The following is a 23351-nucleotide window of genomic DNA, read 5'->3' as shown; positions in this document are numbered from 1 at the left end:
ACATTCATTCTCTTTTCTCTCTCTCTCTCTCTCTCTCTCTCTCTCACACACACACACACACACACACACACACACACATACACACACACAAACCTGGGTTGTCAGCCAATTGCCAATTGTATTTTGAAGATGGGGGTGGCAGTGTATGAAACTTAACAAAGTCAATCTCTGCTTTTTTTCATTTTACGGACATTAATAAAAAAAACAACAACACAGTGATGCCTGGGAATTAATTTTGAAGATCATTTATTTATGTTGGTAAAGTACAACAGGCCTATGACTATTTACAAAACATCCAAGAGCCACTTTGGTTTTGGAAAGCCAGGAAGCAAAGCAGAGGAAAGATGAGACTGAGAGATAAGTTGTTTTACATAATAAACTGAGAATAATACTGACTTTCCTCAAGTATGCCATTAGTGGGGAGGGGAGAGAGGGAGGGAGAGGTGAGACAGCCTGGGAGTAAGCAAAAAGAAGGTAAGGTAAGATATTTCCACAACAAGGAACCAGTGGGTTGGACATGGGAGTACTGGAGGGTCAAGTAGTCCACAGAGACATTTCTGGTGGCTGGAATGATTGGAAAAAAATGTTAAAAATATAGATGGCTAATATGAATCCTTACAAATGACCCTGTCTTTATTTAAAATTTTGGTATTTTGCCCAGCCTGCATGGCTCACGCTTTGAGTGTCGACCTATGAACCAGGAAGTCACCGTTCAATTCCCAGTCAGGGCACATGCCTGGATTATGGTCTCGATCCCCAGTGCGGGGCGTGCAGGAGGCAGCCCATCAATGATTCCCTTTCATCACTGATGTTTCTATCTCTCCCTCTCCCTTCTTCTCTGAAATCAATAAAAATGTATTTTAAGAAATAAAATAACATTTTGATATTTTGTTCATTATGGTTATTTATCTTGATTTCTGGGTTTTTGTGGGGCCCCTTAAGTGTTGCACCTGAAGTTAAATACCTCACTCACCTCACCCCAGTCCCTGCCCTGGTTATTTCCTCTTCAAAGCTTTAGTACAAGTCTGCTAGGTGGAACAGATTTGGGTTAGGGATAGCTTTAAAAATGGTTCACCACAGGGTAGAGCAAGAAAGTCATCAACACTAGACATACATAAAAATTGTCTAAAGTCAGTGTGAACAAGAATTTGAATAATGTAAGATAAACAGTGTTTGGGATGGTTAGAGGGTGCTGGCAAGGATCCCAGAGAAGCAATGGAATTTCTCTATCCTCTGTACCCTCTGCTGGGCCGCACAACACACTTGTCCTTCAATCTTTACTTCTCAAAAATGGAGTGAGAAGCCCAAGGTGCTGTGGGCCCGGCCCGGCAGTTCAGTCCTAAACAGAGAGGCCAAGAACTGGATGTTGGAGCCCTGAGGAGAGGAGATTCCGGCGGGGCTGGAGGGAGTGACCAGGATTAACCTCTCAACCCCTTTACACAAATGCTGAGAAAGCCAGCTTCAGAACAAGTAAACCCAAGTCATCTGGAGATGCCAATTTCCTGGCGAGGGGATTTAAGAGGCTTAACTTGACACCATGTTTGCTAATGCAAATTGGCTACAAACAAGAATGAAACGTGGAGTCCATACCTCCTCCACCAGTGAAGTTGGGGAGGCAAGAACAAGGCACAGAGCCTCTGGTCCCTGTTCCACTACTTGTTCTGGATGAATCCAACCTTCCATTTTTCTTGTGTCAGCAACCAAGAGTGAGTACTGTTAGGGAAATCACCCCTGAGCCATGTTTCTCTACCTCTTCCCCCATTATTGCCCCTACAAAGCCTGGAAGACATGTTTTTCCTAATCGCTCTCTGTCCTGACTCCATGAAACTTTAATCTGTTTATGTGCATGGCCCTTTGGAAGGCCACCAACCACTGTAATAACTAAGACGTTGTTGCCCCCACTGTGAGTGCACAACCTGAGGCCAGTTCCTTCACATTTTCCAGGTTTTATCTCCTCCCTCAGGGCCTTCTCCTGCATCCCAGCCTCTCCCTCTCACTGGCTCTGCTGCTCACCCACCTCCAGCTACAGCCCTCTCTTTGTTCCCTTCTGGTTTTATTTCTTGAAAGCAGGCCGCACTGTGGTCTGCATTCTGCCTCCATCTCTCTACTGAACCTGTTCTCCATAATTTCACGAAAGAATTGTATCTTCCATACACACATATTCTTTCAGCCAGCAATTCCATGTAACAGAACTTTTAGCAGCACTTGCCTAGGAGATGGCAAAACTGAGTGCTGGTGTTCACAACTGTTTCTAGCAAGCCGGAGATGTTAAATAACCATGAATATCGAGTAACGGTGGTATGCCTCAAGACTTAGGGGACCCAAGACTCTGTCAACCAATGAACAACAGGCCCTAGCTAGTTTGGTTCAGTGGATAGAGCATTGGGCTGCAGACTCTAGGGTCTCGGGTTCAATTTTGGTCAAGGGCACGTACCTCAGTTCTCCAGCCTGGGCCCTGGTTGGGGCGCATGCAGGAGGCATCCAATTGATGTGTTTCTCTCACATCGATGTTTCTCTCTGTCTTTCCCCCCTCCCTTTCATTCTCTCTAAAAATCAATGGGAAGGTACCTGAGCTGCAGCTGCCAAGTCTGGATCATCCATCGTGTGCCACCAACGCCCGTCTGCCGTGCCCGCCCGGTTCCTTTTGGTTCCAAGTCCAAAATGGCAACACTCAAGGATCAGCTGATCGTGAACCTTCTTAAGGAAAAACAGAGTCCCCAGAATAAGAGTACCGTCATTGGGGTTGGTGCTGTTGGCATGGCTTGTGCCATCAGTATCTTAATGAAGGACTTGGCAGATAAACTTGCTCTTGTTGATGTCATGGAAGACAAATTAAAGGGAGAAATGATGGATCTCCAACATGGCAGCCTTTTCCTTAAAACATCAAAAATTGTCTCTGGCAAAGACTATAGTGTGACTGCAAACTCCAAGTTGGTTATTATCACAGCTGGGGCACGTCAACAAGAAGGAGAGAGCCGCCTTAATTTGGTCCAGCGTAACGTGAGCATCTTTAAATTCATCATTCCTAATGTTGTAAAATACAGTCCCAACTGCAAATTGCTTGTTGTTTCCAATCCAGTGGATATCTTCACCTATGTGGCTTGGAAGTTAAGTGTCTTTCCCAAAAACCGTGTTATTGGAAGTGGTTGCAACCTGTATTCAGCCCATTTCCAATACCTGATGGGGGAGAGGCTGGGAATTCACCCATTAAGCTGTCATGGGTGGGTCCTTGGGGAGCATGGAGACTCTAGTGTGCCTGTATGGAGTGGAGTGAATGTTGCTGGTGTCTCCCTAAAGAATCTGCACCCTAATTTAGGCACTGATGCAGATAAGGAACAGTGGAAAGAAGTTCACAAACAGGTGGTTGACAGTGCTTACGAGGTAATCAAACTGAAAGGCTATACATCCTGGGTCATTGGCCTATCTGTGGCTGATTTAGCAGAAAGTATGATGAAGAATCTTAGGCGGGTGCATCCAATTTCCACCAGGATTAAGGGTCTCTATGGAATAAAGGACGACGGCTTTCTTAGTGTTCCTTGCATCTTGGGACAGAATGGAATCTCAGATGTTGTGAAGGTGACCCTGACACCTGAGGAAGAGGCCCGTGTGAAGAAGAGTGCAGACACACTGTGGGGGATCCAGAAAGAGCTGCAGTTTTAAAGTCTTCTGATGTCCTACCACCTCACTGTCTAGGCTACAGCAGGATTTTAGTTGGAAATTGTACATGTTGTCCTTTTTATCTGATCTGTGACTAAGAACATCAGTTTCCTAAAGATAGAAATAGTCATGGTTCATAAAACCCAGCATCTGCATCCTGATGCTGGAGGGTCCTTATCTTGTGTAGTCCTAAACTGGTTACTGTGAAATAGTTCCACCTCCTCAAAGGCACCACTGCCAATGTTGCTCACGCAACAGTTGCCCTTCAGACTAGATGTGTGTTCACTGTGTGTTATATAACTTGTGGTTCCTTTTTCTATAATTAGTCACATCCTGGGAGCCAATGTAAATCCAATATTGCATGTTTTGTGCATAACTGTTCTAAAGGATCTTATTCTGTGTACTATATGTATCAGACTAGTGTACATTGCCATATAATGTAAAAAGAAAAGTCTACATATAAATAACACAGCCAACTATCCAAGTGTCATACCAACTAAAATGCCAAATAGGAGAAACCAAGATGATGGCATAGGTAAATACCAGAGATTGCTGCCTCACACAACCACTTCAAAAATACAACTAAAAGACGGAATGGACATCATCCAGAACCACAGGAAGGCTGGCTGAGTGGAAATTCTACAACTAGAAGGAAATAGAAAAGCATACCAAGACTCAGAGGAGGTGCGGTGCGGAAGTAAAATACAAAGGTGTGGAGGTGCATGCGGAGAGGGCTGGCAACTGAGGGCACGGTTGTCTTTCTCAATCTGGAGGGAGTCTCAAGCTCTGAGCTCCAGTTCCAGGTGAGCCTCTGGGGACCCAGACTCATAAGGGAGAAACGGGACTGTCTGGCATCGGTCAGAACTCGAGGACAGCATTCTCTCGGAGGTGCTTGCAGCGATTGCCAGGACACTAAGAATCGGGGCCTCTGAGGGCAGGACTGAGAGCAGCCATAACTGCTCCCTCCGCCCTGTTGATCCCCTGGGACCCCGCCCCACCCAAGCTGTGCATGGAGGCTTTTGCATATGAAAGGCCCTGCCCTTTGCAATCTGAAAATTACGTAACAAACTGCAGCTGGCCCAAGGCCCCATGGCAACTTGCATTGCTTCACAGCTGGCTTCTGCTGGGTAGCCTCAGGCAGAGGCTAGATTAGCACCTCCTTAGAGATCCAGAAGCCAGTGTGCCCACTGGTCAGAGTAGGACCATCCAGATTGCAGCTCCTCGGATCCATAAAGGACACACTCAGGGGGCAGACTCAGTGAGCACCAAAGCTCCACTGAAGCAAGTCTTGTCCCGGAGGGGTGTCTCTAGCACAGAAGTTCTCCCACTGCAGAAACAGCTGATTCTCACAGCCAATTGGCCTGGAGGTCAATCCCTCCCAGTGATACCTACAACAATCAAGGCTTAACTACAACAAGACTGTGCACAAAGCCCACAAGGGGGTGCACCAAGACTGTCTACCTCAGGTAATTGGGGAGGCTGAGCCACTGGGCCCTATAGGACATTTAGCACAGAAAGCCACTCTATCGACACAGCGAAGCATAAAAAATGCTGAAACAAAGAAACAGGACACAAATGACAGAAATGGAGGAAAGCAAACTACTGGATATAGAGTTCAAAACCACACTTTTAAGGTTTTTCAAGAATTTTCTAGAAACCGCCGATAAACTTAATGAGACCCTCAAGACATCTAATGAGACCCTCGAGATTGTGATAAAGGACCAACTAGAAATTAAGCATACACTGACTGAAATAAACAATATTATACAGACTCCCAACAGCAGACCAGAGGATCGCAAGAATCAAGTCAAAGATTTGAAATACGAAGAAGCAAAATACACCCAACCAGAAAAGCAAAATGAAAAAAAGAATCCAAAAATACGAAGATAGTGTAAGGAGCCTCTGGGACAGCTTCAAGCGTACCAACATCCGAATTATAGGGATGCCAGAAGAAGAGAGAGAGCAAGATATTGAAAACCTATTTGAAGAAATAATGACAGAAAACTTCCTCTACCTGGTGAAAGAAATAGACTTACAAGTCCAGGAAGTGCAGAGAACCCCAAACAAAAGGAATCCAAAGAGGGCCACACCAAGACAGATCACAATTAAAATGCCAAGAGCAAAAGATAAAGAGAGAATCTTAAAAGCAGCAAGAGAAAGACAGTCAATTACCTACAAGGAAGTACCCATACAACTGTCAGCTGATTTCTCAACAGAAACTTTGCAGGCCAGAAGGGAGTGGCAAGAAATATTCAAAGTGATGAATGCCAAGAATCTACAACCAAGATTACTTTATCCAGCAAAGCTATCATTCAGAATTGAAGGTCAGATAAAGAGCTTCACAGATAAGAAAAAGCTAAAGGAGTTCATCACCACCAAACCAGTATTATATGAAATGCTGAAAGGTATCCTTTAAGAAGAGGAAGAAGAAGAAAAAGGTAAAGATACAAATTATGAACAACAAATACACACCTATCAACAAGTGAATTTAAAAATCAAGTGAATAAGTAATCTGATGAACAGGATAAACTGGTGATTTTAATAGAATCAGGGGCATAGAAATGGAGTGGACTGACTATTCTTGTGGGGGAAAGGGGTGTGGGGGATTCGGGAAGAGACTGGACAAAAATCGTGCACCTATGAATAAGGAGAATGGGGGGGGGGGGATGAGGGCGGAGTGTGGGAGGGGAACCGGGTGGAGGGGAGCTATGGGGGGGAAAAAGAGGAACAACTGTAATAATCTGAACAATAAAGATTTAATTTAAAAAAAAATAATAATAAAAATAAAAAGATAAATACCAAAAATAAAAATAAAAATAAAATGCCAAATAAACCTTGAACAGTGAAAAAAAAAAAATCAATGGGAAAATATCTGCAGGTATAGATTAAAAAAAAATAAGAACAATAGGAGTTGCTTCAACCAACGATGTACAAACCTGTGTAGTCAATCCGGCCTGCCTGTCCATGGTATAAGCTTTCAACTTTAATTAGTGTAAACATTATAAACACCCCCTTTAAAAATCCTTGACTTACTCCTCTCCATGACAACTCAGCCAATGTCTTTTGTTGTGTATTCCTCTGTCTGAAAAGTAGAGACAGCTGTGTTGTTTTTCTTTTATTTGTTTGTTTTACTTTGTTCCTGGGTGTGTTTTTTATTCTGGTAGCCTTTTATCCTTTGCACCCTTTCCTTGGGCTCTAACCCAGAGAAGTGAAACCGTCAAGTTCCTAAGGATGTAGGTACAAACACGCCCTTTGTAGCATTAGCACAGGTCATACAAGTGGAAACCACTGAATGCTCATCAACAGAGGAATGGCTGAGTGCACTGGGGAGCACCATACAGCTATTTAAAAGAATGAGTCAGATACATAACTATTGAGCTGCAGAGGTTTCCAAGAGATCTATCTCTTGAGTGAGAAAAGCAAGCTTCTGGAAAATGTATACAGTGCAGCACAAATCTTTTTTTAAACAATTTTTTTTTGTCTATGAAATGTAAGGTCCATCCCCCTCACCCATACCCTCTGGGGAACAACAGTGAGAGGAACTTTGATCAAGAAGCTAACTTGTTCTGCAGTGAGAAAAACCTGAAGTCATTTTCAAAGTCCACCATTTCTTACTTCTTTTCAGTTGGGTCAAGTTTCTAAACTTACTAAATCTCTGTTTTCCGGCTAATGAAAAGAAAATAGGATTTTACCGAGTCTGCTATCTACCTACTCCAGGACTTCTGTGAGGATCAAACGAGGATGAGGCACAGGAAAATGCTTCACAGACATTTGGTTAAAGTGTTAAATATTTGCAACTGGCTATAAAGCAAGTCATGTCCCTGGGCTGAAGAAACTGCAAGGAGGCTAGTCATCACTAGGGAGAGGAAGCCAGGCATTGCTACATGACATCACTACCTGGAAAGACACTTAGAATATTAGCCTTTTGTATATATAGATGTAGTTTTGCAACTTAGAGCAAGGAGCCCATCTCAGTTAGGCTCCCACCCTCTCACAGAAACTGGGAGATAGGCTGCTGTCTTCCTAGATTTCAAAGAGCTGGCTCCCAGGTCCTTAGGAAAGACATTCCTGTGGCACAAAACTGACAAGAAGCTTATTTAGCTTCTAGAATGATCTACACACATTTCAAAGAGACAAAGAACTTACAAGTTTGCTAAAGTAAATGCTCTAAGAAAAGGGAGAGTGTGGAAAATCTATGTTTAACAGGGAGAACCAAGTCTCTTATTTACCACTAAAGTCCCATTGCAGGAAGATTCCTGAAAGAATAGGGCTTCCTGCAGCTGGAGCAAAGCTGAGAAGGGAGCAAAACCCGCCGAGGCAGGCTTCGCTCCTGCCTCCGCCACCCTGCTTGCTTCTCCGCACTTTGCTCCCTTCTGCAGCACTTGGCTTCCTTCTATGTTGTCTTCAGTCTTCACTCCACTCCTGTGTATGCAAATTAACCGCCATCTTTGTTGGCTTAATTTGCATCCTCATCTGATTGGCTGGTGGTCGTAGTGGAGTGACACCAATTTGCGTGTTTCTCTTTTATTAGTGTAGATGTTTTATTTTTCCTTACAGTTACCATTTTTCCTTACATGTGCCACAGGAAGGTCCAAGGGCTTGACTTTGCCTGGGCCTTTTGCAGCAGCGAAGACCACATCTGTCACATGGGCATGCCAAAGCTAAACCCCTTTTCTCCAGACTCCCAGGGCCCTGGTCTCTGTGCCAGTAACTGACTCGCACGTTCTCATTACCTCTCTTTGCAGAATAAGTATCACCAGCAGAGAAGCAGGCTGATGTATGGACTGATTCTGGAAGCAGGGATGAAACAAACTCTCTTTTCTAGGTAAAAGTGATCCCTAAAGGGTGTGTGTAGAAAGGTCAGATTCAGTTCCTGCATAGGATGGGAATGTGAGCCAATCTATTTGCTTTGGACAGGATAGAGTGACCCAAAAACTGGCGGAAACTGGGGGCCAGCATGTGGCAGACACCAATCCTGAGCACAGAGGATGTAGGCAGGAGTGGGCCTAGAACATAAGAAGGGGAAGGGCATCCAGTTAAGATCACACACTTCCATGAGGTCTGAAGTCTGGAAGGCAAGACTAGAATCCCTTTTATCCTCACCAATAACCAACATCCAAAGTCATTTTTGAGGGTTTGGCTCAAGAAAGCAGATTTACCTTGCCCTGGCTTACCCCAGCCAGCAGTCATATTCACTGTGAGCCAAAAGCTTACAATGACTAAATTAGGGACCTACAAGGGGCTTCATCTGGTTGCTGGGTGGGTGACAAAGCCTGAGACCTGAATCATCTTTCTAATGTGTACAAAGTCCCTAACCAGCACTGGCCCTCTCCTGTCCCCTGGTTTCCTCCCCTGAGTGCCATGAAGGACCAGGAAATAGCTGGGGTTGAGTGGGATGAAGACAAGAGGGAAGGAGAAAGAAGTGGAACTTCGTGCCTACTGTTCACATATAATTTTTTAGACTTCTTTTTTTATTTTTTAAATATTTATTGTTGAAAGTATTACATTGGTCCTCCTTTTCCCCCTATTAACCTCTTCCAGCCAGGCCCTCACCACCCCATTGTCTGTGTCCATGGGTTATGCATACATGCATACAAGTTCATTGGTTGATCCCTTAGAATTCTGGTAGAGGAAGCAGGCACCGTGGTCAGTAAAACGAGGCCATTATAAATATTTACCTGGAATGTAATGAAGACAAAAAGGCTGCATTCACCTGGAAAGGGCAAAGTTCATGAGAACTGTCCATGTATCCTGGGCAGTGACTCCATACTGCACCCTAGTACCCGGGCCCCTAACCCTTCCTGCACCCATTATGAAGGTTGGACAAAGGAGGCTCTCACTGCCTGCCTCTGTTAGGCCTCCTCCAATATCTGGTGCAACTAGGACCCTAATGCCAGGATGCTTGCAACCAGGTTCAGGGAGAGGCAGGCAGCAAGTCTCTGAGCTGTTGCTTTCCCAGGTTCTAGGCAGCCTGGCAACCTCTGGTCATTTATTGAAGGACGGGGCTCAGATGCGGTAGAAATCAGGAACTGAAGACTTTCAGGTCCATAAGGGGTCTAGCAGCCCAGCGAAGCCTCCCAGGCTGGCCTTCCCATGGTCCCGGTCCAGAAAAAGGGAAACTTTCCCCTCCGGAAGGGGAAGGCCCACTCACGCCCTCTATCAACCAGCTCTCCAAAAGGCCTGGAGGCCTGGGGAGTGTCCTCATCCTTGCTCCCTCCCACCTGGAGGCTCTTGGCCCCAGGCCTCGCCAGGAGGGTCAGAGACGCTCTGCCACATCCATCCTCTGGGCCTCACCCGGGCCAAGGGCCCCTTTATCTTCCCACAGCAGCTCGAACCAGTAGGCGCTGCCCTTCCCCAGGCTGCTGGGCAGCTGGCAGGTTGGGGCTCGTCTGGGGCGGAGACTGGGGAGCGCCTGAAAGTAGCGAAGGGGGCGGCACCCAGACCCATCTTTAAAGACACAAACTGGCCCTAGAGCTTCTGCACTCCCGCCCGCGGTCTTGAGAGATCCCGAGAGTCGCAGGACCCGGCTCCCTGTCGCCTTGGCTACTAGAGTCCCGTCATGGGCCGCTACCGCGTCTGCGTGGCCACCGGCGCCTGGCTCTTCTCCGGGTCGCACAACCGCGTGCAGCTGCGGCTGGTCGGGGAGCGCGGGGAGGCGGAGCTGGAGCTGCAGCTGCGGCCGGCGCGGGGCCAGGTCAGCGGGGGCAGCGGGGGCAGCGGGGACCCCAACCCCCGCCGGGCTCACGGCAGGAGGGGGCGGGGCGGCGAGTAACCGCGCGAACGCACCCATTGGGAGTCCCAGGAGTTGGGACGCCTGCCCCTAAGCGGGGAGAGGGTCGGGCTGGGCTCAACCCCTTTCTCCCTCCCCCACCGACCGTGGTCCCCGCAGCCTCCACCACTTTCCCAGTTGACCCCAGGCCAGTGTCGTGGGGTCAGTGGTCAAGGTGAAGGGCCTCCGAGAGCGCGGGCGCGGTGAGAGCTCGGTTAGTGGACGGGGTAGTGATGGTGCTCAGCGTTCAAGACCCTCAGGGCCTCGCCCCGCCTCCCTGTCCTCCCGGTGCGACGGGCGTCTGAGACCCACCGCGCGGGTGTTGGGAGGAGCAATGCTGTCCCCGGAGGCCTTGTCCCCGGACTCCAGAGGGGACCCTGCACCCCAGTAAACGTCCTCTCCCGGGTCCCCGCTCCTAAGCCTCACCGGGTTCTGTCCCCACAGGCGGAGGAGTTCGAACAGGACGTTCCCCAGGACTTGGGGCCACTGCAGTTCGTGAAGTTGCGCAAACACCACTCCCTGGTGGACGACGCCTGGTTCTGCGACCGCATCACCGTGCAGGGCCCAGGAGCCAAAGAGGAGGCCGCCTTCCCCTGCTACCGCTGGGTGCAGGGCGAGGGCGAGCTGACCCTGCCCGAGGGCACCGGTGAGGGGCCGCCTCGGGGAAGTGGGTGCAGGGCCAAGGGGTTAGTGGGGGAGAGGGCAGAATTGCACTGAGGCTTGAAAAAGTGCGTGCTCAGGAGGTTAAGGGTGGGCCAGAGAGAGATGAGGAAAGTTATACATAGAATGAAAAAGGCTGGAAGTGGGCCTGGACAGGGAAGTGAGTGATGTGTAGATCCCACCTCCCAAGAATGTGAGCAGAGGGAATGGGAGGTGCAGCCACGCTGGGAAACAGAAGAGCCAAAGTAAAGCGGAAAGGAATCTCCGTGTGACTGGGAACAAGTCAGGGCAGGGACAGGTAAGGCTAGCACATGGGACCCCTGAGAGGAGGCAGGGAAGGGGAGCAATAAATGATATGATGTGAAGAGCTGGTTTGGCTGTGACAACATGGAAGACAACTGTGAGGCCAGGGAGCACTCTGACTGGGGTGGAGATGAATGAGGAGAGCAAATATTGAATTAGTTGCTGTGGGAAATGACAGAGGAATACAGAGACAATGAGAGCAAGAACAAATAAGGATGGAAATATGAAATATATGATTTTGATATAGGTATAAGTAGTGATAAGTGTAGGAAGAAGCCAGTAAATATAGAAGCACACAGAGCATTAGAGGTGTGGCAGGTGAGGTTCAAGAAGTGAATATTTACCAAATATACAGTAGAAAAAAAGATAGGGATGATTAAGATTTTATCACCATAATTCAGGTGATTTATCCAACCATAGATATGGATGAAATTGGATCAGGTAGGGAAAGATGGATTAAGGGATAAGAAAATGGTGGCAAACATGACACTTTGGTCTCAAGGCAAGAGATGAGGGCTGAGATAGGAGTGCAAAGTTGGGATAAATGTGTCTGGGGAATCAATGAATTGAGGAACAGCCAGAGATAAAAGCAACAGAGCACAACTGAACACATGGACTACGATACAAAAAGGACGGTGAGGACATACAGAGCACAGGACCACGCAAAACTGTGTGGCCAATTGTCTTCATGTCTCCCCAGCCCGCCTGGCAGGAGACTATGCATCGGATGTGTTCCAGAAACATCGAGAGAAGGAACTGAAGGAAAGACAGCAAGTATACCGGTGACCACCCACCCATATTAGACCCCAAGTTTCACCCTCCCCCCGACCCTGCCCACATCACTGACCTGAACCTTGTCCCCATGTCCTAGCTGGGCCACCTGGAAGGAAGGCTTACCCCTGACTATAGCTGCAGGCAGTGAGGACGATCTACCTCCAGATGTGAGATTCCACGAGAAGAAGAGGCTGGACTTTGACTGGACACTGAAGGCTGGGTGAGGAAAAGCCTGGAGCTCAGAGCAGACTAAGGGCTGGGAGGCCCAAGAATGGTGGTAAATAGTGAGGGGCTGAGCAGTCAGCAAATGGGCTCATGCCTCAATGCCTGTCCTAGGGCACTGGAGATGGCCCTCAAGCGTGTGTACACACTCCTGAGCTCCTGGAACCATCTGGAGGATTTTGATCAGATCTTCTGGGGCCAGAAGAGCTCCCTGGCTGGTCAGTGGTTCCCTAGGTGTCTATAACCCCTTGATTGGCTGGAGGAGGGACATTGAGTTGTGGTGAATATACTGCTCTTTGGGGTGATGAACATACAATATACAGATGAAGTATTATAGAATTATACACTTGAAACCTATATAATTTTATTAACCAATAAAATATATCAATTTTTTAGAAGCCTCCTCCTAACCCCCACTCTGACCCCACAGAGAAGGTTCACCAGCGCTGGCAGGATGATGAGCTTTTTGGCTACCAGTTCCTCAATGGCGCCAACCCCATGCTGTTGAGACGCTCCACCTCTCTGCCCTCCCGGCTGGTGCTGCCCTCGGGGATGGAGGAGCTTCGGGCCCAGTTGGAGATAGAACTCCAGGTACTCCCTCCAGCCCTTTATTGTCTTCTTGTCTGTGTGGGGAGAAGTGGTAAAGGGGAGGGACCAAAGGAAGGAGGTTATGGTAACCCACTATCCCTGAGTGCAGAGTCCTGTGCTGGAAAAAACCCAGAGATGATAACTTATGTAGGAGAAACTACGAGGACCTCCAAGCATAGATATCCAAGGCACATACAGGTGGGGCCAGAGATGTTAACTGGGACAATGACATTCCCTGACTGATGTCAGTGCTCCCAACACCAGTGTTCTTGGGCATTTTGTGAAGATGAAGAATGCACTATCATGTGGGGAGAATTGAGGAGGTTTCCTGGAGGAGGAAGCTGGATACAGGAAAGATGAGCTGGATGTAAGGCAGACGAACAAAGCAGGATGTGAGCATGTCCATGTGCATGTGTCTGGGTTCCGTGGCAATGGCAGTCAGGGAACCTCTGTGCATTACCTGGCAGAGGAGGTGAGATTTGGACAGCGAGTGAAAGAGCGTTGGCTGAGCTGATGGGCGCCCAACGCAGGGAGCAGAGCGCTAGGGGACGTTGGGGAAGGGGCAGAGCCTTCTTGACGTGGGAGAGTTTGCAATGCCTACAATGCAAACTGGACTGAGAGGCCAGGTACTAGACCCAGACCTGCACAAGCCATCAACCTGCACTAGGTTGTTTCTTCGTTTATTTAAAATGAGAGGAATTGGAACCCCGGCTGCTTTGGCTCAGTGGATAGAGTGTCTGCCCACAGACTGAGGGTCCTGGGTTTGAGTTTGGTCAAGGGCATGTACCTTGGTTGCAGGTTCCCTAGCCCTGGTCAGGGTGTGTGCAAGAGGCAACCAATCAACGTGTCTCTCGCATCAATGTTTCTCTCTCTGTCCTTCCCACTCCCTTCCACTCTCTCTAAAAATTAATGGAAAAATATCTCTGGGTGAGGATTAATAAAAATAAAATGAGAGGAATTGGACAAGATGCTCTGGTTCTGCCAATAGAACTCTGGTACTGATTAGGATAATGGCAAGAAGCTATATAAATATCTTCATTTTTAATTAAATTTATTGGGGTGATATTAGTTAATAAAAGATAAATGTCTTTAAATGTCTCCCTCCCCCCCCCCCCCCACCGCCCTATTCCTCTGGGAGTAGATCTTGAACTCTATCGATGGATATGTTCTTCTGTTCCCCAGAAAGGTTCCCTGTTTGAGGCTGACTTCATCCTTCTGGATGGAATTCCAGCCAATGTGATCCGAGAAGAGCAGCAGTACCTGGCCGCCCCCCTTGTCATGCTGAAGATGGAACCCAGTGGGAAGCTGCTGCCCATGGTCATCCAGGTGAGGCACCGGGGCATCCTCCTCCCAACACTGCTCTCTGTTCATCCCAACCTCTGCTCCCAGGGACCCAGCCCCCTGGCTCTTTGTTCCCAAATTCCATCCTCACACAGTGAGACATGTCCTCAAGTCAGTCTTTGCTTGCAGCCTGGTTTTCCCTGACTCACCCAACTGGAAGTACCTGTTCAAGAGTCATCATGGCCTCTTGGAGTTCTCACCCTGTACTCGGTGGTTCTCAAACTTTAGTGTGCGTTAGAACCACCTGAAGGGCCAGTTAAAACACAGGTTCTGGGTCCACCACCAGATTTTCTGATTCAGTAGATCTCGGATGGGGACTGAGAATTTGCCTTGCTAACACGTTCCAAAGTCATGCTGATGCTGCTAGTTTGGGAACACACTTTGAGAATCACTATTTACTCTCTCCGTAGCCTTGACTCTAAATACACATTGTTTCCCGAATATCTTTTCTCCCAAAATTCTCAACTTTCAGCAAACACTGTCAATTATCTAACAAATCCAGCTTCTCCTTTTCAATCCTCCCACCCTAACTCAGAACCTCATCACAGTTCTCCCAAACCACTGTTAGAATCTCCTTACTGGGCTCCTGCTTCTGACTCTCCCGCATTCAACCTGACCATCATGGCACTCATATGGCCGCACAGCCAGTGAGAGGCAGGGTGGAAGGGCCCTCGTTCCTCCTACTAGATTATAACTTCCTGGAAAAGAATAACCTTACTTAGTCCTCTCTCTTTCCTTGGGAATGCTGACGATAATATCCTTCATAAAGTAGATGTTCAATAAATGTTCAATTTCTTTTTCCCAGATCCAGCCTCCCAACCCCAGCTCCCCCACCCCATCACTGTTTCTGCCTTCGGATCCTCCACTTGCCTGGCTCCTGGCAAAGTCCTGGGTCCGAAGTTCAGATTTCCAACTGCATGAGCTCCAATATCACTTGCTGAACACTCATCTGGTGGCTGAAGTCATTGCTGTCGCCACCATGAGGTGCCTCCCAGGACTGCACCCTGTCTTCAAGGTAAATCCTCTACCCTCCATGTCCCATCTTGCTCAGACCCAAGAGAGGAAATGGCCAGTATCACATGATACTGCAGCAGCAAAAAATGTTTATACCAATTTGTGAAAGAAAGAGGGAAGCGTAGAAGGAAGACTGTATCAATATTTTAAGACTTATATTTTAATTGCATCAAGTCACCTAATGTTTCTTCAGGACATGTTATAAGGGAACCCTCTGAAATTCCAGAGACCTGACCATCTAGCAATGACCTGGGGTATTGCTGGACAATTGTTAGTAAAAAAAAAAAAAAAACCCTTGCTCCTCTCTTAGGAGATTTGTTGTTTATCCAGGAAGACAAGTGATGCCCATAAGAACCAACCAGAGAAAAATATCTGGAACTAGAATTTGAAATCACAAGAGACAGCCTATAAACACTATAGTATTGACGGAGAATGTCCCACCCCAACTGAGGAGTCTGCTGTAGAAATGGATCAAAAGGCAAGGAGAACGCCCCAGTAGATTACTTATACCTGCCCAGGAAATAGGTGGAGAAAGACACGCAAAGTGATTACAGGAATGACAAGAAAACAAATCAAAGACTTGGAGGAAACAACAGGTGCAAATGCCTACAAATAAAATTAAAGAGAGAAAGGTCACAAGTCTAAGCTGCAACATCTAAGAGCACACAGGGTGGGTATGTTGTAATTTTATAACAGAGGATTTCAGCGTAAGGAGAACTGAACTGTGTTTTAAGCTGGGGATTTACACCCTGACCCCAAAACCTGCCCAGTAGTAGCTACGGCCTCAGTGAGTCTGGGGTAACATAGACGAGATGGAATCTGTGCGATTAATAGACTCTTGGATTTTACTGACCTCATGGTGCTCCTGCATCACAATCTGCTGCTCACCCCCCTTTACCAGTTCACCCCTCTCCACACCTCCATCCACTCACCAGAACAGCTTCATCTCCTGGCAAACCACCGAGCTGTTATCAGGACACACAGGAGAAGGAACCTGTAATGTAGGCAGGCTCTGGATTCAGACTGCCAGCATCTACTCCTGAATCCTGGCCTCAGAACTGACCAGAGGCTTGCTTCAGTGTCCTCATCTCTAAATGAGGACAACAGGAGCTCCACCGTGGGTTGTTGAAGGATAAAATGACATAACAATGTAACACGGGCTGAAAGCTAGAAAAACCATTAGTTCCTGATATTATTATTACTATTATTAGGAGTTGTTTGTTCTTGGGTATCTTCTCTCCTACTGTAGACTTTAGACTTTCTGTGACATTTGACCTCTTTCATGAATTTTCTGAAAAGTTTCAGATTGTGAGCTGCTTGACACCAGAGATATCACTTGGGTCATTCCCTGTGTCCAGCATCAACTCAGATAAATACCAACACTACAATAAACCTGTATATGAACTGGGTCGAAATGAACACAAAATAGTCTGAGATAAACAGAAATGTATGTGAGGATCAGGGGGCCTTACCTAAGGAAAGCTATTTTTAAAAAAAGCTATTAAAGCCCTAGCTGGTTTGGCTCAGTGGATAGAGTGTCCGCCTGTGGACTGAAGGGTCCCAGGTTTGATTTTGACCAAGGGCACATGCCCGGGTTGCAGGCTTGATCCCAAGTAGGGGGCGTGCAGGAGGCAGCCAATCAATGGTTCTCTCTCATTATTGATGTTTCTATCTCTCTCTCCCTTCCTCTAAAATCAATAAAAAACTAAATATTTCTTTAAAAGCTTTTAAAGATAGAGGGGACCTAACTGCCTAACTGGGGGTTGGGCAGATTTGGCGACAGCCCCTCTGCTGCTTAAGTAGGTAGCTCAGAATGGCTCCTCTCATTCTGACTAAAGGTGCTCACCCCCTAAAAGCCAACAGTGAAGCTACCAGAGCATAAGGGTGGGGCTTTGATAATGGGTAGAGGGGTAATTATAAGCTATGAGGATGCAAATGATAGAAGAACAAAAGAAAACCAAAAGGGGCTGATTCTTTAAAATCAAACACTCAAGGTAGAAATCACCACTGCCTCCTGAAATAAGAAACCCTATTATCACCCCCTGTTGGCAGATGAGGTGATAGATAGGGGATGAGACAGATTAGCACTTAGAGGGTCCATTACCTTGGGCAAGGATCAAAGTGTAGATTGGAACCCAGGTCAGTCTAGCTCCAGGGGAGTAAAGAGCATGAGAATGAGTGACCAGAGAAGTAGGAGACCAGCCTGCAAAGGCACTAGCAAGCAGGAAAGCATCAAGAGGACAGGAGGCCACCATGCTGAGCGCCACTCCCTGATAAAGAAGGGCCCAAGCACGTCCTCCATAAACCACTCCTCCAACCTTCTCCATCCAGCTCCTGATCCCACACACCCGCTACACTATAGAGATCAACACACGGGGACGAGGCCAACTCATCTCAGATGAAGGTGTATTTGATAAGGTAAGGGGGTAATGGAATGTGGGGCTACCTAATCATCCAACTCTGCATGACCTCCTGTCACTTTTAAGATCCCAGACGGACCTGGCTGGTGTGGCTCACTTGGTTGAGCATTGTCCCATGGACCAGGAGGTGACTATTTGATTGCTGGTCAGGGCACATGCCCGGGTTGTAGGCTCAATCAACAGTAGGGCATGTGCAGGAGGCAGCTGATAGATGTATCTCTCTCCCTCTCCCTTTCTCACTCTTTAAAATCAATAAAAAAATTATTAAAAATCCCAGACCAACCTGTGTGAATGTCCTGACCCTTAAATCCAGGAGCCTTGTCCCTTTAAACCAATGTCATTAAATGTGAGAACCCCATATCTGAACCTCTTGTATACTATGCCCTGTCTTCTTCCTCAAGGCCTCTCATCTCTTTGTCCCAGGGTATGAGCATCGGTGGAGGGGGCCATTTACAGTTGATGCGTCGGGCCATGGCTCAGCTGACCTACCGCTCCCTCTGTCCTCCTGACGATCTAGCTGACCGAGGCCTGCTGGGCATCCCAAGTGCCCTCTATGCCCATGATGCTTTACGGCTCTGGAAGATCATTGCCCGGTGGGTGAGAGTGGGAGCTGAGAAAGGAAGGGTCATTGGGGACAATGAGAATGGGGCTTTGGCCTGAGGTCAGCATGGGGCAAAAGGAACATGTCAAAAGAAGGTTCAGACATGAGGAGCAGAGGACTCAGTCCTGAAAGAGAAGAGGAAGAATGAGGAGACAGTGGGTAAGGTCTGATAAGAAAGAGACCAGGATGGGGGTAGACAGCCTCGGCTGGGATAGCTGTGGATGGGGGGAGGGATTTGAACACACCAGGGTTGTTGTCAGGAAGAATGACTACTCCACATATAGAGAATTGCTAGAGGTAATGACCCACATTTTCATTCTTTTCTACACTAATGTATAGAAAGAGTTGGGGAATGTACCAAAAGACAAGTCTTAAAGGATCTACACTCAGACACAGGAAGAGTGTGTTGGACAGAGGCCACAGAAAGGAGTAGAGGTCAGAGGCTACAGCCTTGTACTCTCAAGGAGCTCAGCTCCCTTCTCCTCTGGGCAGGTACGTGGAAGGGATCGTCCACCTCTTCTACCACGGGGATGACGTCGTGAGAGGGGACCCTGAGCTGCAGGCCTGGTGTCGGGAGATCACTGAGGTGGGGCTGTGCCAGGCCCAGGACCGAGGTAAGATCCCTCCCCAGAGAAGGAAGCTCCTCAGACACTGCCCAGAGCCCCTTCTCAGCCTTGCCCTTCTGGGCACATGATCCCAGCCCCTCATTACCCTCTCTCCCTCCACACATGAAGCATCCGGATCCCATTCCCACCTTCCAAGTGTTAGGACCATCCTAGAAACCCAAGGATTATTCCCCTCAGAGACCCTGAACTTCTACTTTTATGTCCCTTTCCGCTGCCTAGTTACAGATGCCTCCAAACTGCCACAGCATGGGGCCCAGTGGGTCCAGAACCACAGCCAGTGGGTGGGGGATCTGCCCAGGCCCTACTAGAGGCATGTCTCCCGTGGTGTCTATTTTCCTGCCTGAGGATATGAATGGGAAGATTTTCCCACCAAATCCCACAATGACCCACTTTGGTTTTCCTTTCTTATCCTGTCTGCTACTGTCCAGCACACACAGAGGGTCCAGGCATACTGCACACTTCACCACAGTGCATGGTCATTCTAGGTGCAAACTCAGTACTGTACATGCTTTGGCTCAAACCCAAACTCAGTTCCCTGTCCCTTAGAGCCCACATTCCTTTTGCCAATCTGTCCTGCCCCGACCCCTGCTGGGATCTAGCCACTGGCTTAAGATCTAGTCATTAGCTTTAGCATACTCCAATCACATTTAACTGCTGGGGAAGAAATTGCCTTTCTTGAGCTCTCCTAGGTTCATCCTCCTCTCTCTAGCACACGTGGACCAACCTGGACTGCTTGAAATCGTCCTTCAGTTCCTGCTCCTCACACTTCACACCAGCATCTCTGCCTCTGTAGGACACCTACAGACAGTTACTGGGGAGCCATTGTGGTCAGACCCAGGAGATGCAGTGAGCAATAAGTCAACACCTGCGCTTTGGAGGGGCCTCTCCCTGCAGAATCTGAGGCTGCACCATCCCCACCCTCCCAGGACCAAACTCTCTAGGACATCTCAGTACCATCCCTTAGGCTCCACATGCCCCCCAGTCTCTACTTCCTCTGTCTGGCCATCTTTTCCCCAACTAGTAGCAACTACATTTGGAAATTACAACCTCCACATGTTAACTTTAACCTTCAACTAACGGCCTCTCATTCTCTCTCTCTCAGTTCTCATAGCTGACTTTTGCCTAATTTTCCCAACAGACTTGTAGAGGAAACATGTTAAGATAAAAAACTGTCAGAAATTAGCAGTCAGGATCCCAAGTTCAAGGTCAGCCTCTGCCTTTTCCCAACTGTGTCTGTCTTATCTATAAAAGGAGAGTGATTATACTTGTTCCACTTAACTGATAGGATTATTGGGTGGCCTGGAATAACTTGTGGAAAGCCTCTCTTGGCTGTAACACTAGGAATCCATGACTTCTCCTATTCCTCACATTATAATTCAGGCACTTATAATTCCCTGTCTGGGAATAGGGAGAAGCAACCCTAAATTCTTAACCATTTTTTAAGGCAGAAGATATTTGATTAGTCAATCTTTTCTGCCTCCAACCCTTCCATAATGACAATATTATTATTTACTAAGCACTTGTATCAATTTTTTATACATATCTCATTTAGAAGGTAAGTATCATCTACACTTTACAGGTGAAGAAATTGAGGTCAGAGAAGTTAATTGGCCTAAGGTATCCTAACTAGATTGCTTGAGCCTGAATTGAAAATCATGTCTGATGCAAATATATTTTGAATAAATGAACCAACACTCATCAATTCTAAAACACAGACATCAACCTTTATTTCTCTCCTCTCATGCTGTAGCCTCTAGATCCTGTTCCTTTCCTCCCCAGGTTTCCCTGTCTCCTTCCAGTCTCTGAATCAGCTCTGCCATTTCCTTACCATGTGTGTGTTCACGTGCAGTGCCCAGCATGCAGCCATCAACAAGGGCCAGGTATGGACAGATGAAAGCCCAGGTCCCTGAAAGCAAATGTCAGGACCTCAGGATGCCCTAGGGCAGTGATGGCGAACCTTTTGAGCTCGGCGTGTCAGCATTTTGAAAAACCCTAACTTAACTCTGGTGTCGTGTCACATATAGAAATTTTTTGATATTTGCAACCATAGTAAAACAAAGACTTCTATTTTTGATATTTATTTTATATATTTAAATGCCATTTAACAAAGAAAAATCAACCAAAAAAATGAGTTTGCGTGTCACCTCTGACACGCGTGTAATAAGTTTGCCATCACTGCTCTAGGGAGAGATAGGGGTTCAAACCCTAAGTGCCAGGATCCTAGGGTTGTACTTTCTTTCCCCAGCTGGACTGGTATGCCTGGGTGCCTAATGCCCCATGCACAATGCGAATGCCCCCACCCACCGCCAAGGAAGATGTGACAATGGACACAGTGATGGGCTCACTCCCTGATGTCCGACAGGCCTGTTTTCAAATGACCATCACATGGCATCTGGGTCGACGCCAGCCAGACATGGTAAGTGAGGACTCAGGAAGAGAAATGATTATGGAAGGGGAACGTCAGAGTGAGGGGCTAGGCTCTAGGTGCTTCTGCCTTCAAACTAGAAACTGACTGATCCTTTGTTCGTTCTTAGGTTCCTCTGGGGCATCACAAAGAACAGTATTTCTCGGGCTCCAAGACCAAAGCTGTACTAAACCAATTCCATACAGATCTGGAAAACTGGGAGAGGGAAATGACAGCCCGCAATGAGCAGCTTGACCTTGCCTACGAATACTTAAAGCCCAGCAACATAGAGAACAGTATCACTATCTGAGCCAGCCGTGGACAAACTACGGCCCGCGGGCTGCATCCGGCCCGTTTGAAATGAATAAAACTAAAAAAATAAAGACTGTACCCTTTTATGTAATGATGTTTACTTTGAATTTATATTAGTTCACACAAACATTCCATCCATGCTTTTGTTCCAGCCCTCCGGTCCAGTTTAAGAACCCATTGTGGCCCTCGAGTCAAAAAGTTTGCCCACCCCTGAGCTAAACAAAACCTCAGAAACCTGCTTTCAGCGAGCTGGGATCTCAGAGCTGGATGTATACATTGTTTCGATTATAGAACCGAAACAAACCAGATACCTGCTTTCAGCAGCGGAGGCCTAAGAGCTGGAGCCTCAGAGCTAAAGCTGGCCCAGAATAAAAAAGAAAAAGAAAAAAAGGAGCGGTTGGGAGCTTCCATCACCCGCCAGCATGAAAACAGCCCTCAGCCCCTCACCCAGACTGGCCAGGCACCCCAGTGGGGACCCCCACCCTGAAGGGTGTGTGACCAGCTGCAAACAGCCATCATCCCCTCACCCAGGCTGGCCAGGCACCCCAGTGGGGACCCCCACCCTGATCCAGGACACCCTTCAGGGCAAACCAGCTAGCCCCACCCATGCACCAGGCCTCTATCCTATATAGTAAAAGGGTAATATACCTCCCAGCACCAGGATCAGCATGACAGGGGGCAGCGCCCAAACCCCCTGATCGCCCTGCGGCTCTGTATGTGACAGGGGGCAGGGCCACAACCACCCTATCCACCCTGCTCTGCTCGTGACAGGGGAAGGCGCCTCAACCTTCTGATCAGCCCTGCTCTGTGCCTGATATGGGGGAACTCCCCAACCCCCTGATCGCCCCGCGGCTCTGTGTGTGACAGGGTGCGGCACCCCAACCCCCTGATCGGCCCTGCTCTGTGTGTGACAGGGTGCGGCGCCCCAACCACCCCCACCCACGGGCCCTGCTCTGTGTGTGATGGGGTAGAGCCATAACCTCCCTATCGGCCCTGCCCTGAGTGTGACAGTGGCGGTGCCCCAACCCCCTGATCGGCCCTGCTCTGTGGGTGATAGAGGGAGGCACCCCAACCCCCCCCAACCGGCCCTGCTCTGTGTGTGACAGGGGGCGGTGCCCCAACTTCCCTATCGGCCCTACTCTGTGAGTGACAGGGGGGAGCTCCTCAACCCCCTGATGGGCCCTGCTCTGTGCATGACAGGGGGGAGCTCCCCAACCCCCTGATTGGCCCGGCTCTGTGCGTGACGGGGTGGCGCCGCAACCTCCCCATCGACCCTGCCTTGAGTGTGACAGGAGGCGGTGCCCCAACCCCCAAATCGGCCCTACCCTGAGCATGACTGAGGGTGGCATCGCAACCTCCCAATCCGCCCTGCTCTGTGCATGACAGGGGGCGGTGCCCCAACTCCCCAATCGGCCCTGCTCTGAGCCCAACCAGGGGCTGCACCTAGGGATTGGGCCTGCCCTCTGCCACCCAGGAGCAGGCCTGATCCAGCAGGGCGTTATCTCCCGAGGGGTCCCAGACTGCGAGAGGGCACAGGCCAGGCTGAGAGACCCCCCCCCCCTTCCCCCCCAAGTGCACAAATTTTTGTGCACCGGGCCTCTAGTCTACACTAATAAAAGAGAAACATGCAAATTAACCATCACTCCATCACTCCGCCACT

The 23351-nt window shown here is 48.3% G+C and overlaps 2 protein-coding genes across 3 annotated transcripts in view; both read left to right on the top strand.

Annotated features, from left to right (window-relative positions):
- Positions 1-21779, top strand: part of LOC308531812 (polyunsaturated fatty acid lipoxygenase ALOX12-like) — a gene marked incomplete at its 5' end in the record, with an annotated part of 33741 nt that extends 11962 nt beyond the window's left edge. The window contains 7 exons of the mRNA XM_081108922.1: positions 15120-15329; positions 17660-17746; positions 18172-18341; positions 18842-18963; positions 20755-20855; positions 21221-21391; positions 21510-21779. Of these exons, the coding sequence (XP_080965048.1) occupies positions 15120-15329; positions 17660-17746; positions 18172-18341; positions 18842-18963; positions 20755-20855; positions 21221-21391; positions 21510-21689 (1041 nt within the window). The 3' untranslated portion in view covers positions 21690-21779. The remainder of the gene's footprint in view (positions 1-15119; positions 15330-17659; positions 17747-18171; positions 18342-18841; positions 18964-20754; positions 20856-21220; positions 21392-21509) is intronic.
- Positions 2662-3755, top strand: LOC308531751 (L-lactate dehydrogenase A chain-like; the record flags this gene model as incomplete). Of its 2 annotated transcripts, none has more annotated exons than XM_081108848.1 (2): positions 2662-3348; positions 3618-3755. In XM_081108848.1, the coding sequence occupies 2 exons, from the start codon at positions 2662-2664 to the stop codon at positions 3753-3755; spliced, it is 825 nt and encodes a 274-aa protein (XP_080964974.1). The 2 variants fall into 2 exon arrangements, with proteins under 2 accessions (XP_080964974.1, XP_080964973.1); XM_081108847.1 differs by having other exon boundaries at positions 2662-2911; positions 3080-3660.
- Positions 21780-23351: the final 1572 nt, after the last annotated feature.

This window comes from Myotis nattereri, assembly GCF_964212035.1.
Source record: "Myotis nattereri genome assembly, chromosome: 16".
Lineage (NCBI taxonomy): Eukaryota > Metazoa > Chordata > Mammalia > Chiroptera > Vespertilionidae > Myotis > Myotis nattereri.
This window is presented reverse-complemented; position numbering and strand designations above follow the sequence as displayed.